At 52.1% G+C, this 16,292-nt stretch overlaps 1 protein-coding gene across 5 annotated transcripts in view; it reads left to right on the top strand.

The window, feature by feature from the left end:
- Positions 1 to 16,292, top strand: part of MOCS1 (molybdenum cofactor synthesis 1) — a 40,579-nt gene that overhangs the window by 17,173 nt on the left and 7,114 nt on the right. For all 5 annotated transcript variants that reach the window (XM_066241612.1, XM_066241530.1, XM_066241672.1 and 2 more), the window contains 4 exons: positions 1,187 to 1,354; positions 13,304 to 13,468; positions 15,493 to 15,554; positions 15,857 to 15,968. In XM_066241612.1, the coding sequence (XP_066097709.1) occupies positions 1,187 to 1,354; positions 13,304 to 13,468; positions 15,493 to 15,554; positions 15,857 to 15,968 (507 nt within the window). The remainder of the gene's footprint in view (positions 1 to 1,186; positions 1,355 to 13,303; positions 13,469 to 15,492; positions 15,555 to 15,856; positions 15,969 to 16,292) is intronic.

The raw sequence follows: 16,292 nt of genomic DNA, 5'->3' as shown, positions 1-16,292 counted from the left end.
AGTCCTTCTCTCTCACTCTTCAGAGTTCTTTCCCCCAGCCTGTCTCCTTGCAGTGCCTAAAGTTCAGGGTGCTCCGGGGTGGCCATGCCAGGCATTACAAACACGTATGGTCTGCAGCAGTGGCCATGGCCAGCACTGCCAGCTGGGGGACATCTCAGTCTCATGACGGAAGTTGTCTGGGCCAACATGATACACAGAGTCCTTGTTTCATAATGCCCTGGGGCATGTCCACTGCTGTGTGCCTTCCAAAGTTTTTGGCCCCACCCTCCCTCCTTCCTTTTCCTTTTCCCTACCTTCCCTTCCCCTCCCCTTCCTTTCCTTCCCCTCCCCCGCCCTTCCTTTCCCTTCCCCTCCCCTCCTCTCCCTTTCCCTCTCCTCCCCCCCTCCTCTCCCTCTCTCCCTCCCTCCTTCCCTCCTTCCTCTAAAACTCACAATAAGAAATGTGTTTACTTCATGGCCCAATAAATATGTGTGTCTATAGTAAATGTTTAACCAAACCATACTTACTCCATGAGGTATTGAGACTTTGATATTCTTACCTGTATTCTATTCAGTCTCAAATGACCAATTCCCGAGCCTTCACTAATTTGGCTAAATGACCTTCTAACAGATGTTGACCTTCCTTGACAACACTGTACCCCAGAGCTGATGGGGGTGCCCCATCGCCCACCAGGGTTCCCCTAGTGTACCCCTCCGCTCCCCGGCCCTGAACATGGGGTGCCCAGGCCTTCCAGCCTGCCAAGCGGCAATGCAGGTAACCTGAGGCATGGGCATTCCTGGGAACACTGGCAGCTACAGGGAGCAGTGGCTTTCCCAGGTTGAGGACAGCTTCCCAGCCTTTCACCCGACACACACAGGCCGGGCGACTGACAAAGCCAGGAGGAACGGAAGGCTGAACAATGCCACCCTCCAGGTGGCCGTGCCAGCACTGGGGTCCTGGTGTCCCCCTTCCCTGGGCCAGGCTCTGCTCTCTGCCCCCTGACCTTTGACCCATACCCTCAGCGGCCCACTGTGGGGAGGGTGGGGGGGCCCAGAGAGAATCGGGCTGGCACTCCCTCAGACCTGCCGAGGCCTCCCCCCACAGTCTGGGCGGGTTCAGGAGAAAGTCCCAGCCTGCTGGGGGCTTTGGGACCAGACACGTCACGGGCCTGACTGCTGCTGTTCCCTCCCTGTCCCTTCCCTGCAGGTCAGTACTGCATGCCCGAGGAGGGTGTCCCGCTGACCCCCAAGGCCGACCTGCTGACCACACAGGAGATCCTGACCCTGGCCCGGCTCTTCGTGAAGGAAGGCGTGGACAAGATCCGGCTGACGGGTGGGGAGCCGCTCATCCGGCCCGACGTGGTGGACATTGTGGGTGAGTCTGACGGGGCCCAACATGGGGGACGTCGTGGGTGAGTCTGACGGGGCCCGACGTGGCGGACGTCGTGGGTGAGTCTGACGGGGCCCAACGTGGGGGACGTGGTGGGTGAGTCTGACGGGGCCCAACGTGGGGGACGTCATGGGTGAGTCTGACGGGGCGGACGTGGCGGATGTCGTGGGTGAGTCTGACGGGGCCCAACGTGGGGGACGTCGTGGGTGAGTCTGACGGGGCGGACGTGGTGGACATTGTGGGTGAGTCTGACAGCGCCCGATGTGGGGGACGTGGTGGGTGAGTCCTACGGGACCCGACGTGGGGGATGTCGTGGGTGAGTCTGACAGGGCCCGACGTGGCGGACGTGGTGGGTGAGTCTGACGTGGGGGACGTGGGGGACGGCGTGGGTGAGTCCGACAGGGCCCGACGTGGGGGACGTGGTGGGTGAGTCCGACGGGGCCCGACGTGGGGGACGTGGTGGGTGAGTCTGACGTGGGGGACGTGGGGGACGGCGTGGGTGAGTCCAACAGGGCCCGACGTGGGGGACGTGGTGGGTGAGTCCGACGGGGCCCGACGTGGGGGACGTGGTGGGTGAGTCTGACGTGGGGGATGTGGGGGATGGCGTGGGTGAGTCCGACAGGGCCCGACGTGGGGGACGTGGTGGGTGAGTCCGACGGGGCTTGACGTGGGGGACGTGGTGGGTGAGTCTGACGGGGCGGACGTGGGGGACATCGTGGGTGAGTCCGACGGGGCCCGACGTGGGGGACGTCGTGGGGGAGTCTGACGGGGCCCGACGTGGGGGACGTCGTGGGTGAGTCTGATAGTTCCCGACGTGGGGGACGGCGTGGGTGAGTCTGATGGGGCCCGACGTGGGGGACGTTGTGTGACCCTGACGGGGCTGCCGCCACCTCTCCCAGCTCCCACCTCGTCTTTGCTGACTCCAGTATTGATATTAGTGTCAGCAGCTAACATTCACGTAGAGCCTTGTGCTCATTCGGTCCTACCACCCCCTGAGACGGGTACCTTATTAGTCCACGTTGTTAAGAAATGAAGTGCAGAGAAGTTCAATAACTTGCCCAGGGTCACAAAGCTAGTAAGTGCCGGAGCCCAGAGGCTTGCCGGCACATTGAGAGTCAAGTCCTCACCAGGGCCCGGAGGCCCACGTGACCTCCCTCCCCTCCCACCCCTCCCCCGCTCTCTTCCTCCCTCCAGTGCCGGGCCTTTGCACTTGCTGTTGCCTCTCTGGGAGCACAGGGCTCCCTGCCTGCCTCATTCAGGTCTCTGCTCTAATGTCACCTGGGGGAGGCCTCCCTGACCACTCTAAAGTACATACCTTATATAGATGCAAATTATAACATGAAACATAATTTAAAAATAAAAAAGTTAAGTGCATCTCCACATAGACACCTAGCCGCTCCGTCCTGGGAGTTATCAAGTGACAGCCCACAGGCTTAATCTGGGCCACCACTTGTTTCTATGTGGCCTGCAAGCGAAGAATGGTTCTTATGTTTCTGTAGATTGAAAAGAAAAATAAAAAGAATCACATTTTGTGACTCGTGAGAATTATATGAAGTCCTGCATTCACAGTCCATTACTAGAGGTTCCTTGGGACATAGCCACACCTCTCACACGCCTGCTTCCCATGGGTGCTTTTGCAGAGTTGAGTAGTTGCAACAGAGGCCATGTGGTGGCCGCCAAAGCCAAAAATACTTACTGTCTGGACTTCTGCAGAAAAAGCGTAGTGGCTCCTACTCTATCCCCTTACCCTACCTTCCTTTTCTTCGTAGCACTTGTCTCATTTCGCTGTTCCGTTCTGTGGTTGTATTTCTGTCTTTGTGTTATCTGTCTCCTCCATTGGCGAGCTCGAGAGCGCGCTCAGCAAGCCGCGGCAGGGTCCCCAGCGAGTTCCCAGCGCTTGGCAACGTGCCCGACGCACGGTCCTGCTCACGGAGACGGTGGATGAAGGAGAGTGGTTCACGGTACAACCTCTGACACATGACAGGCCGACACGTGACAGGCCCACACGTGCGTCTTAGCTGTGCCTCTTGCCGACAGCCTGCATTTGGGCGACTTTAAAGTCCAGTCTAAGCCTCGGGATGGAGAGTGTCTGCACCTTGCAGGGCTGAGCTGGGGAGGCAGGGAGAAGCAGAGGTTCCGCGTGTGAGCTGGGGAGGCAGGGAGAAGCAGAGGCTCAGCGTGTGGCAGGTGCCCTGCCCTGCTCTGGCCCCAGGGCCAGGAGAGACCTTTGCCCATGTGATTGTAGATTATGAAATTAGAGGAAAAGAGGGTCTGTGTTCTTGACTGTTGGCCGCCCACCCACTCACCGCCAGCCCTCAGCTCTGCCTCCTATGCTGCTTCATAAACGTTCTCTGGAATAGTTCTGTGTTTCTGGTGCTGTGCCCCGTGCAGACGCAGCCTGGAGCCTGCCCTCTGACGAGGAGCCGGGGGCTGGGGAAGCCCCAGGAGGGGCCCTGGAGCCCCTGACAGCCCTCGCCGTCCGTCCTGCTTCCCCACGGCCGGCTTTCTCCACCCCTCGTTACTCACTAGGCCTGGGACCCTGCCGTTATTTCTGGGCCGGACAAGCTGCCCCGGGAGCTGCCCCCTGGTTCAGGGGCCCCTCAGAGCGTCACAGAGAGGCTGGTTGTTGGAAAAGACTGCCAGGCCCAGCCCCTCCCTGGATCAGGCCACTTTGTGTGCCCTCTGGCACAACTTCCTCCCTCAGTCCCCATGTTCTGTGTCAGGGCCTGTCGGGGACCGGAGGGGGTGGGATCCCTGCTGGACCGAGAGGCGTGACTGAGTAGACGAGGACACAGAGCGCTCCAGGGAAGCTGCCGACTGGCATGGCAGAGGGAAGAAGGCCGGCAGCTCTGTTCCTGCGCTGCACTGCACTGCCTGGCCGTGTGAGCTTGTGCCAGATCCCCCACCCCCACCCCGGGCCTCAGTTTCCCCATCTGTGCACTCTGCACTTCACCGGCTTTCTGGTGTGCCAGCTCCCCCCCCCCCCAACCCTGGGCCTCGGTTTCCCCATCTGTGCACTCTGCACTTCACCGGCTTTCTGGTGTGCCAGCTCCCCCCCCCCAACCCTGGGCCTCGGTTTCCCCATCTGTGCATTCTGCACTTCACCGGCTTTCTGGCTGCTAGCATGGGGGACAAGGCTCAGTCAGCGCATAGATGCTAGTTAGGCAGGGCCCGGCTGCAGGGGTGGGTTGCTGAGGGAAGACTGCAGCCCCCCCCCCCCCCACTGCTTCATGATGAATGGCGGCTGTCCTGTCCCGCATTCCCGCGGCCCGCATCCCCCTCCTGGAGGTGCTGTGCTTGCTCACACTCGGGCGCCTCTCAGCGGAATCCTTTGACCTTCCCCAGGTAGTTCTTCAGAGCAAAACCTCCCGGAAGGGCAGGGCAGGTGAGGGGAGCAAACAGCGGTCAGCTGGGAGACTAACAACTGTCCCCACCCTCCCGGGTTGAGGTTTCCAGAGACCCCACCCTGGGGACAGAGTGAAGGCCCTGCAGGTCTCTCTGAGCCTGCTGTCCCGATCACCTGGGGCCCCTGCCCGCAGCCTGTCAGCCTCGGGGTGCCACAGAGCTCCCCAGCCAGCCGGCTTAGCCCTCCTGGCTCGGCCTGTCTGCTGTCATCTGAGACCCTCCCTGCCAAGCCCTGGACGCTCCGGCACCCCTCCAGCCCTCCAGCCCGGCTGCGGTGTGTGTGAACTAGTCCCTCTGCCCCCTCTTTTCAGCTGAGATGGGTTTAAAGCAGCGCCGGCCAGCAGAACTCTCCCAGGCGGTAGAAACGTTCTGGGTCTGTGTTGTCTGATAAGGTAGCTGACACATAAGCCTGAGCTCTTGACATGTGGCTGGTATGACTGAGGAACTGAATTTGTAACTTTATTACATTTTAATTAATTTAATAGTTACACAGGGCTCACGCTGCTTTGTTGGACAGTGAAGGAAATGAATGCACAAGAGCTGTGGGCCCTGGCCGGTTGGCTCAATGGTAGAGCGTCGGCCTGGTGTGCAGGAGTCCCGGGTTCGATTCCCGGCCAGGGCACACAGGAGAAGCACCCATCTGCTTCTCCACCCTTCCCCCTCTCCTTCCTCTCTGTCTCTCTCTTCCCCTCCCACAGCCAAGGCTCCATTGGAGCAAAGATGGCCCGGGCGCTGAGGATGGCTTTGTGGCCTCTGCCTCAGGCGCTAGAATGGCTCTGGTTGCAACAGAGCGACACCCCAAATGGGCAGAGCATCGCCCCCTGGTGGGCATGCCGGGTGGATCCCGGTCGGGCGCATGTGAGAGTCTGTCTGACTGCCTCCCCATTTCCAGCTTTGGAAAAATACAAAAAAAATAAATAAATAAAAGCTGTGATAGTTTGGGAGGAGTTTGCAGAGGGCTTGTTTGAGATCTGCCTTCAACAACCACTTGACTTGTCACTTGCTGTGGGAGGAGAGCTGCTTTTACTTTAAGGATCACTGGGTCCTGCAGTCTTTTCCTCTTGTATTTTTCCTTCCCTCCCTCTCCTGCGTTCTGTTGAAGAATGAAGATACAGGGAGCACTAGATCTCACAGCTGAAAGCCCAGAAGAGGTCCAAATTGAGGAAATTGAAGGTTTTTGAAAAGGGGTGACTATTTTTTGTTTTGTTTCATTTTTGATGGACTCTAATCGCATAGAATTAAATTAAATCATAATCCTTAGTTCAACGATGGTCTCCTCATTGGTCCATGCATGGCCTGTTTTACTTTATTCATCCTAACATTAGAAGCTGTCTCCTATTACCACCACTATTCAACATTGTGTTTAAGATCCTAGATATTACAAGAGGACAAATAAAGGAAATTGAAGGCATAGAGATAAGAAAAATAAAATCATTTTTAGTTGCAAATGATTTGGTTGCTAGGATAAAAAACTCCAAAAAATCTAAAAAGGCAGATTATAGCATTGATAGCAGAGTTAAGAGAATAGATCAAGAACAAGAAAATGAGAAAATGTAATTTAAAGAATGACACTGTATCTGTCAGAATCCTAGCATAAAACAGCTCATCCCAGATGGTCAAAACAAAGAGATTTGATTGAAAGGACTGTTTCAAGGATAGGGGTTTGTTGAACCTCTTGTGGTATATTTGTATTCTACTTTATTTTCTTCCATCCTGGCAGAGCCTATTGCTTTTATAGCATTTAATGATAAATACTTGTTAATTTTATTCTAATTTGTTCTTACATTCATGAACTATTCAGAAGTAGTGTCTTTAATTTCCAAATATGTATATGAGGACTTTTCACTTATATTTGTATTATTAAATTATAACAAGTATATGGTAGTCAGAGAATTATATGATAATTATTGAGACTTACTTTACGATTTAGTAGATATATGGCAGTTTTTGTAAATGTTCTACATGTGCTTGAGTTTGGTTAATCTTTCACTATCAGTTGGAGATGTTCTGTTTGTTCACTGGACCCAGCTGGTAAGTTTCGTTGTTCAAACCTCTGGTCATCTCTGTCTTGGCCAGCTTTCTATCTGCATGGCTGTCCAATAATACACAAGTGGGTGGGTTTGTTCATTTCTCCAAGAGGACCTATTGCTTTTTATTTTATATGTTGCCGAGGTGAGTTTATTAGATTTATATGTGATTAGAATTGTTGTTTTCCTCGTGAATCGGGTCTTTGCCACCATGGGGTGGGTTTCTCTCCATAATGACACTTGGGCCCTAAGGTCTGTGAGTATCATTTCACTACAGCTCTTTTAGCCTGATCTCAGCTGTGGTCAGATTTGAATCTTTATGAACTTTTTCAGTGTTCTTATCCTTGAGGTATGTTTCTCACAACAGCACATAGCTGTTAATTTGGTTTTTTTAAATCAAATTTTATAATCTCTGACTTTTCATTGGTGACCCCCCAGTTATTCTAGTTCCCTTTATCGTGATTATTGAGATATTTGGACTTGTTTCTACAATCTTTTATCTGTCACACTTTTTATATGTGTTCCAGCACCTACCCACCCACCAAGTTTTGGCTTTCAAGTAAACGATTCCTTCTTCTCTCTAACAAGACAAGAGCCTTAAAATACTCACTCTTGATTTTACCAGCCCTCCACCCCCTACTTGTTGTTGATATCTTCTAGAATTTTCTTGTGGGTTATTATGGATAGTCTTCCCCCGTGTCTCTCATAAGCACAGTCTCTGTCTTTTAGGATAACAACAAACTTTACCAAAGTATTTGATTACCCATAATTGTTACAGCGCCTTCTGAATTTTTTTTCATCCTTATTATTTCCTCTAATAGTTTTTCAATGTGGTTCTAATAGTGAATCTAATTTTCCTAGTAAATTTAATTAAATCTGACAAGCCAGGTAGTTTTTATAATGTTTCAAAGTAATAGAGTAGTAGTTTTTTTTGTTTGTTTGTATTGTTTTGTTTTGTTTTTTGTTTTTTGTGAGAATAAGCGAGATAGGCAGACTCCCACATGCGCCCAACCAAGATCCATGTGGTAACCCCATCTGGGGCCACTGTTCAAGTACCAAGCTATTTCTAGCACCTGAGTCATGACTCGGACCAGCTGAGCCACTGGCTGCAGGAGGGGAAGAGAGAGAGAAGGAAGAGTGGGAAGAGAAGCAGATGGCATTGCTTAATGGAAAAAGAGTTAAAGATCCAGATGGCGGTAGACTAGGTGGAAGCTACACACACCACTTGCAGGACCAAACTGGAATTACAACTAAATTATAGAATAGTCAACCTGAATACCCAGCTGAAGGCTAGCTGAAGAGGTCTTATAACCAAGGATTTAGAGAAGAAGCCACATCAAGAGTGGTCAGGAGGGTCAAATTGTCATGGCCTCCATCAAGATGAAGGAAAACTGTGAATTTGATGGAAAGAAACTTTTTAAGCTTGTTGCCAATTAACTGCCCAGTTCTGCAAGGCCCTGTTTTCTAAGGATACAGGACACCGTTGAGATCTCTAGAACTTTTAAACACTGCAAAGTGACCCTCCTAGAGGAGGAATTTAACCTTGTAGTCATCAAAACTGCCTTGTATGTCTTGGCTGACAAAGTAGAAATGTGTGTGCCTGTACTGAGGACATTTGCAATGCCACAAATGCTGAAACTGTCTCTGAAATGTCTCAGAATGATCACTCCTATCTCCCGAAAGGGACTGAATGGACCTCATACAGCCACTTGATATGATTCAACTTTGATTTGATTGAGGGTGTTGAGGTGCATTTTCATGCATACCAATGAAGGGAGACTTTTCTGCATTGCACCTGAACCTTTGCAAGTGAGAAGATTTAGAGATAATTATTTTTCTCTGAGCACCTACCATTTGTGTTTGCAAGCTAAACTTGTTAGAGGGAGGGTATTATTATTATTTTTAAAATATATAATAAAACAGATGAATACCAACATATGGAGAAAAAAAAAAGGCATTAGAGCCAGCTTTTAGTCTCTGATAGGTGTAGGGAGCGCAGGGTCCTGGAATATCACAGTTATTCGCTCAGGTTTGTCTCCCCACTAAGCGACCAGCCGTACCGTGTGAGAGCGCACACGCTGTGCACTGCAGGCTCCGGCAGAGGGCTTTCCCACGTTCACCACCAGCGGGTTCCTGAGCTAGTTCTCTGGGGCCCACCTCTTTAGTAAGGGACAAGAAATCATTGTTCTGAGGCATCAGCGGGTGAGGGCAGGAAGGGAGCGAGCTGCCTTGCTTACCTTTAAGGCTTACATTCTCGGCCAGGCCCCTCGACCCCAGGCGACAAACCCACTCCCCCGGACCAGTTCAAAAGACCCAGGCGTCGTCCTATGAGTTTCTCAAGCTTTTCTTTGCATTCTGTGTTTCCCCAGAATCCCTCTGAAGGGGACCAACAGCTACTACTGATTTCCCATGTAGGCAGAGCCCCGGAGTAAGGCTTTTTTTTTTAACTGAGAGGAGATAGAGAGACAGACTCCTGCATGTGCCCCAACCAGGTCCACCTGCCAACCCTTGTTCTGGGCCCATGCTCAAATGAACCAAGCTCTTTTTAGTGCCCGAGGCTGACGTGCTCCAATGGAGCTATCCTCAGCACCCAGGGCTGACATTCAAACCAATTGAGCCACTGGCTGCGGGAGGGGAAGAGAGAGAAGAGAAGCGAGAGGAGGAGGGGTGGAGAAGCAAATAGGCATTCCTCCCGTGTTCCCTGACCGGTAATCAAACCCAGGACAGCCACACACCAGGCCAATGCTCTACCACTCAGACAACCAGCCAGGACCTATATTTTGTCTGTTTTTATGTCATTACCATACTCTCTTTTTTTTTTTTTTAAAGCTGGAAACAGGGAGAGACAGTCAGACAGACTCCCCCGCATGCGCCCGACCGGGATCCACCCGGCACGCCCACCAGGGGCGACGCTCTGCCCACCAGGGGGCGATGCTCTGCCCCTCCGGGGCGTTGCTCTGTTGCAACCAGAGCCACTCTAGCGCCTGGGGCAGAGGCCAAGGAGCCATCCCCAGCGCCCGGGCCATCTTTGCTCCAATGGAGCCTTGGCTGCGGGAGGGGAAGAGAGAGACAGAGAGGAAGGAGGGGGGGTGGAGAAGCAAATGGGCGCTTCTCCTATGTGCCCTGGCCGGGAATCAAACCCGGGTCCCCCGCACGCCAGGCCGACGCTCTACCGCTGAGCCAACCAGCCAGGGCCACCATACTCTTTTGATTACTATAGCTTTGTAACATAATTTGAAGTCAGGAAGCATGATGTCTCTAGCTTTGTTCTTCTTCAAGATTGCTTTGGTTATGTGGGGTCTTTACCAATTTTAGAATTGTTTCTTCTGTTTCTGGTTGTTTCATACAAATTTTAGAAGTATTTGTATTGCAAATAATGGCATGGTAAAAAATACCATTGGGTTTTGATAGGGATTGCATTGAATCTGTCAGTTGCTTTATGTAGTATGGACATTTTCAAAATATTTTATATTAATTCTTTCAGTCCATGAGCACAGAGTGTCTCCCTCTTGCTTGTGTCCTCTTCAGTTTCTTTCACTGGTTCCCATAGTTTTCAGTGCATGGGTCTTCCACCTGCTTGGTTCAACTGATTGCTAGGTGGGGTTTTTTGTGAGTTTTTTTTTAATGCAATTGTAAGTGGGATTGATTTTTTTTTTTAATTTCTTGTCATTATTTGTGTATCTGCAACAGACTTTTGTATATTGACTTTGTATCCTGCAATTTTGCTGAATTTGTTAATTCTAACAGTGTGTAGCCGGAGTCTTTAGAACTTACTATATTTTATATTATGTCATCTGCCAATAGTGACAGTTTTACTTTTTTCTTCATATATATATGTATATATATACACACATATGTATACACACACACACACACACACATATAGTTCTGTCCATTTCTATCACAAGTTTTGACACATAAGCACATGTTTATTTGGCGCATGTGTGCCTCTCTATTTTTATCACTTAATGTATACATACTGACGTAGCAAATTAACTAAAACAAAGTTAATTCACGTTAGTCTTATGTGTGAAGCAATAGTGTACCATGGCTACTGATAAAGTTCATTTACGCCACTGTAATTTTTACGAATTTCAGCAAGGGAGAAATGCTACAGAAGCATGTCTGTCACATCCACCATATTCTCCGGACTTAGCACCCTCCAATTATCATTTGTTTTTGTCCTTACAAAATTTTTTGAAGGGCAAAAAATTCAAAAATGAAGAAGATATCAAACAAGTACTGGTCCAATTTTTCACATCAAAAGATAAAACATTTTTCAAAAATGGGATATACAAATTGCCCTCACGCTGGCAAGAAATCATTAATAATAATGGTAATTATATTATTTAATAAAGTTTATTGACGGTAAGAAAAATTTGTATTTTGTTTTATTCCAAAAACGGACAGAACTTTCCGGTAGACCTTATATATTTTTTTACCCATTGCTCTGCCTAGGGCTTCTAATGCTGGGTTGAATAAAAGTGGCAAGCGTGGGCCCCTTTGTCTTGTTCCCAGTCTCAGAGAAGAAGCTTTGAGCTTTCACCACCGAGTGTGACGTTAGCTGTGGGCTCTCATCTATGGCCTGTATTCTGCTGAGCGCCATTCCTCTTCTGCCCCTTTGTTGAGAACTTTCATCATGAACGTGTGGTGGATTTTGTCAAATGCTCTTTCTGCCTCTGTTGAGATGACTGTATGTTTTCCATCCTCCACTCTGTTCATGGTGGTGTATCACACAGCAGGGCTTGCGGAGGTGAGGCCATCTCTGCATCCCTGGAATAAGCCCCACGTGGTCATAGTGTATGACCCTCTCAACGTATTGTTGGATTTGGTTTGCTAATACTTGTTGAGGATTTTTGCATCAATGTTGATCTAACTCGGAATTTTAAAAGAGTCATCCGTTCTCTCTTTCACTGCTTCCTTTTCCATTTTTCTACTTGTGGAATTTCTCTTTCCTTCTAAGCCAGCGGTTCTCAACCTGTGGGTCGCGACCCCGGAGGGGGTCAAACGACCAAAACACAGGGGTTGCCTAAAGCCATCGGAAATACATATTTTATTTAAAAATGTATTGTAAAAATGTATTGTATAATAAATATGTATTTTCCGATGGCTTTAGGCGACCCCTGTGTTTTGGTCGTTTGGCCAGCCGGGTCAGGACCCACAGGTTGGGAACCGCTGTTCTAAGCATTGTCTTTAAATGTTTTCTGACTCTTGGCTGTGTTCATCTCAGGCCTTCGTTGTTCTGACTGTTTACACTGTTCATGCGGTTGGCCCTGAGGTTGTGGATAGGGGCATGAGGTCCTGGGAGGCTTCTGGGCTTCGGGGATCCCCTATCTGCAGCTACTCAGGGCTTCCCCCACCCCCTGGGGATAGATTTAGTGCTCTAGCCTTCAGGGCTCTGTCTTCTCTCTGCTCCTAGGGCCGAGAGGGAGGCCGACTTGCCCAACTCCTCCAAATGTAATTCCCCAGAGAGGCAACCTCCTGGACACAACCCAGCCCCCCTCTGCTCCCCGGCTGTGTGACTGCTAAGCGAGGTGCGTGCCAGGCACCCTCCCTCTCTGTACGGCAGTGGTCCCCAACCTTTTTTGGGCCACAGACCAGTTTAATGTCAGAAAATATTTTCACAGACCGGCCTTTAGGGTGGGACAGATAAATGTATCACGTGACCGAGACAAGCCTTAAGAGTGAGTCTTAGACGGATGTAACAGAGGGAATCTGGTCATTTTTTAAAAATAAAACATCGTTCAGACTTAAACATAAATAAAACAGAAATAATGTAAGTTATTTATTCTTTCTCTGCGGACAGGTACCAAATGGCTCATGGACCAGTGCCGGTCCGTGGCCCGGGGGTTGGGGACCACTGCTGTACGGAACCCTCTCCATGTGTGCCTTGGGCTGTGTGCTCCTCAACCCATTCAACCCCCTCTGCTTTCTGTCTTTCAGTATTTTTTCCACCTTTCTGGGCCTGTGAAGACATTCTTTCTTGCCTTCCAATGCTTTTATGTGGTTTTTATTGTTTTAACCCTTCCATTATTTCTAGAGATTTTTGGTGGAATGGAGGAGTCACTTTAGTGCATAATCTGAACCAGAGTACCAGGCCCTGTACTTAATTCTTAAGAGCACAGTTCTGGAGTCCAAATACACATGGCTTTGATCCTCAGCCTTTCCTTCCTCTCACTAGCTGTGTGACTTGAAGTGATTTTCTTAATCTCTTTGAGCCTCCCTTTTCTTATCTATTAAGTGGGGATCGTTATTACTATGACGCTTCAATGAGTTCGCGCGCAAAGCCCTCAGGACAGCCTCTAGCAGAGTGAACACTCGGTGTTTAATCTTTTGGATATTTTTAGCATTGTTTTTATTATTCTGTTTCTTATTAAACTAAGTTTGATTAGTTGAGGTCCGCAGAGAGCTCCTTTTCCATCCACCTTGCTTGGACTCGGCCCCTCCTGGCCTCACCCAGAACAACGGGCTGACGCCTCCTCCTGCTCTGCTCTCCCTGCAGCCCAGCTCCACCAGCTCGAGGGGCTGAGGACCATCGGGGTCACCACCAACGGCATCAACCTCGCCCGGCTGCTGCCCCAGCTGCAGAAAGCGGGTCTTAGTGCCATCAACATCAGCCTGGACACGCTGGTGCCAGCCAAGTTTGAGTTCATCGTCCGCAGGAAAGGTGAGCAGACGCAGCTCCCGGGGAGGGTGTCCCCCCCGCGGCCCCGGTCCTGGGGGCTGAGGCTGGGGCCCGGTCTCTCGCTCGTGGCGTCTGAGCAGTAGGGAAGCCTACACTTCACCCCTCCCCTGCACCAAATGTCCCTTGTCTTTGTAGCCACACCTCTGGGGACTTTTGGGGATCAGATTCTAAGAGCTTTGGTGACCAGCCTCCCTTACTCTGCCTGGTTGGTCCAGGGTTAAGAGGTTTTCAAGACTTTCAGTTTTAAAACCGAGATAGTCCCTGGCATAGGGGTGAGCTGGTCCCCCCTCGTGAGCTCTGGAGAGATGTGGGGCTGCCGGGGTGGAAGCCGCCGCCCTGAGGTGCCAGGGTCAGGGTCAGCACTTCTGGGGGCGGGTCCCCCAGTAGTCCCCAGTCCCCAGCCCTGCCCTGTGCCCTCCAGGGACAGAAGCCTCTTCCCTCCAGCTGCAGCAGGCACTGGCACAGCCTCCCTGCTGGGCTGGTCCGGGAGGGCGGGGCTGGAGAGGGAGCAGCCAGAGCCCAGGTCTCCTGAGGCCCCTGCCCCCGGCCTCTCTTGGGGCACAGCCTTCACACTGGGGCAGAGGATTCGCCTCTCAGTGTCACTCCCTGTTTATACCCCTCCGTGTTCTGAGGAAGTGCTCCTGAGGCCGTGCCCTCTGTACAGCCTTGCTCCGAGCACTGTGGGAGGGGACCGCGGCACAGGACATCGCCCTGCATTACAGGCTTAGGGGCAAAGCGGGGATGCTGCTATCTGGCCTTTATTTGTCTAGTGGTGTCAATGAAAGGACCCCAGAGAGGGAGAAAGAACCCCCAGCAGGGGCAAGCCTAGAGGGCTTCAAAGAGGAGGCATGTGCAGGGGGCCTTGAGGACCTGTGTGTGGATCCAGATCGAGGGAGCCACTCGGAGGGGGATGTTGGCCGAGACCCAGCAAGGGCTCTGGGGGAGGCAAGTGTTCGTGGGCTCCCCCACTCCACACCACACACCTACACCCGCCATCTCCGCGTCTCCTCTCCTGCAGTGGGGGTTGGAGGCAGTATGTCCCCACGTCAGCTCTTCCTTCCCATTCAGACCCTGCGCCCGCCGGCTCCTTTCGGAGGGGAGAGTGCTTGTGGAGGAGGGAAGTTTAGGTTACCCGCAGCACACTGTGTGAACGCTGCAGATTCTTCCCTCTGCTCTCCGTCACTGGGCCATCCCCCAGTGCTGCAAGGCCGCTGCCCCTCAGAGAGCAGTCCCCGTGGGGCCTCACACCCCGTCATGGACTCCGCAGGCTGCGGGGTGGGGGGCATGTGGCAGACGCTCGCTGTTGGCTACAGGAGTGAGCTGACGGGAGCTGAGGGGGCCAGCCAGCCTGGGGTTAAGCACAGACCCAGGTGAGACCCGCACGCACAGGCAGCACTCACCAGCCTTCGCACGACTCCCGCGCGCAGAGAGAAGGTGGAGATTGTACAGACAACGGGCTGTTGAGGGGCTGGTGAACCCTCGTTCTGAGACCAGGTGCCGGCAGCCACAGGCCCTGCTTCTCTCGGGCCTGGGTTTCCCCCTCTGGACTAAGAGGGCTCCCCTGGGTCAGGGTCACACCCTGCTGCCCTGGCCTGCTTTTTAGCAGCCTGTGAACCAAGGATGGATTTTGCAGGGAACATCTGCAATCAGTTTAATGAGAGGAAACATTAACTATGAATCCCAATGAATCAAAATATTATCCCTGTAAAAATAATTCATTTTTTCCATTCTATATGTGGACCTTTATTACAAAAAAGCATCATTATCATATTCTGAACCTAGTCAATGAAATCTTTATGACATACACCTACATAATATCCTCAATTTTGCCTCCTGGACTGCAAGACCTAGAATACTTAGGATCTGGCCATTTACAGAAACCGCTTGTTGGCCCCTAGACTCATGGTCTCTGAGACCCCCTACAGCTCCATGCTGCCTGCCCTGTGGGTGAGGAGGGGGCCCCGGGGGAGGGAGCAAGTTCCTGGATGTTTCTCTCCTGCCCGCAGGCTTCCACAAGGTCATGGAGGGCATCCACAAGGCCATCGAGCTGGGCTACAGCCCTGTGAAGGTGAGGACGTGTCACCGCTACTGGCCTCTGACTTCCTGTCCCCTCCACCCTGGCTTAGCCTTCCCTGTCAGCTCCCGGCCACATGTCAGCTCAGCCCCCACCAACAGAACTTCCTTACCTACGGCCTCCAGCCCTGCCCCTCACCCTGCAAGGGAGGGGAGAGATGGGACCCCATGGAACTGTGGGTGAAGGGCGAGGATTGGGGCCCCCAGTGGAGAGCCAAGGCAGGCTCCAGATCCCCAAGGTCGTCCTGCGAAGTGAGCCTGAGGGTCAGCCTGCACGGTCGCTCTGTCCCTGGGCAGGTGAACTGTGTGGTGATGCGAGGCCTGAATGAGGATGAGCTCCTGGACTTTGTGGCCTTGACCGAGGGCCTCCCCCTGGACGTGCGCTTCATAGAGTACATGCCCTTTGACGGTCAGTGACTGGGGTGGGGGCGGACAGAGGGGGTGGGCCTGTCAGCAGACAGGCGACCCTGGGAAAGATGGAGTGCAGCAGCAAGGGCCGGCTCACCCTGTGGGCGCTGCTGACCCCAGGCCCTGCTGTGTGTGGAGAGAGTTCTCTAGGGGTGGTGGGAGGGCCCGGAGCAGGCTCTGGGCCAGGGCCAGATGGGGCACTGGCGGGCTCCCCATCTGGGCTTTAAGCAGGACCTCCTGGCCTCCAGCCCAACGCGCTGATTCCTGGGCTGTGTAGGGGGCTGGCCCGAAGCCCCTGGGCCCCACAGCGCCGTGGCTTAGGAGC

The sequence above is a fragment of the Saccopteryx bilineata genome, chromosome 1 (genome assembly GCF_036850765.1).
Source record: "Saccopteryx bilineata isolate mSacBil1 chromosome 1, mSacBil1_pri_phased_curated, whole genome shotgun sequence".
Lineage (NCBI taxonomy): Eukaryota > Metazoa > Chordata > Mammalia > Chiroptera > Emballonuridae > Saccopteryx > Saccopteryx bilineata.
The sequence above is the reverse complement of the archived record's forward strand: the minus strand, read 5'-3'. Positions and strand labels throughout refer to the sequence as shown.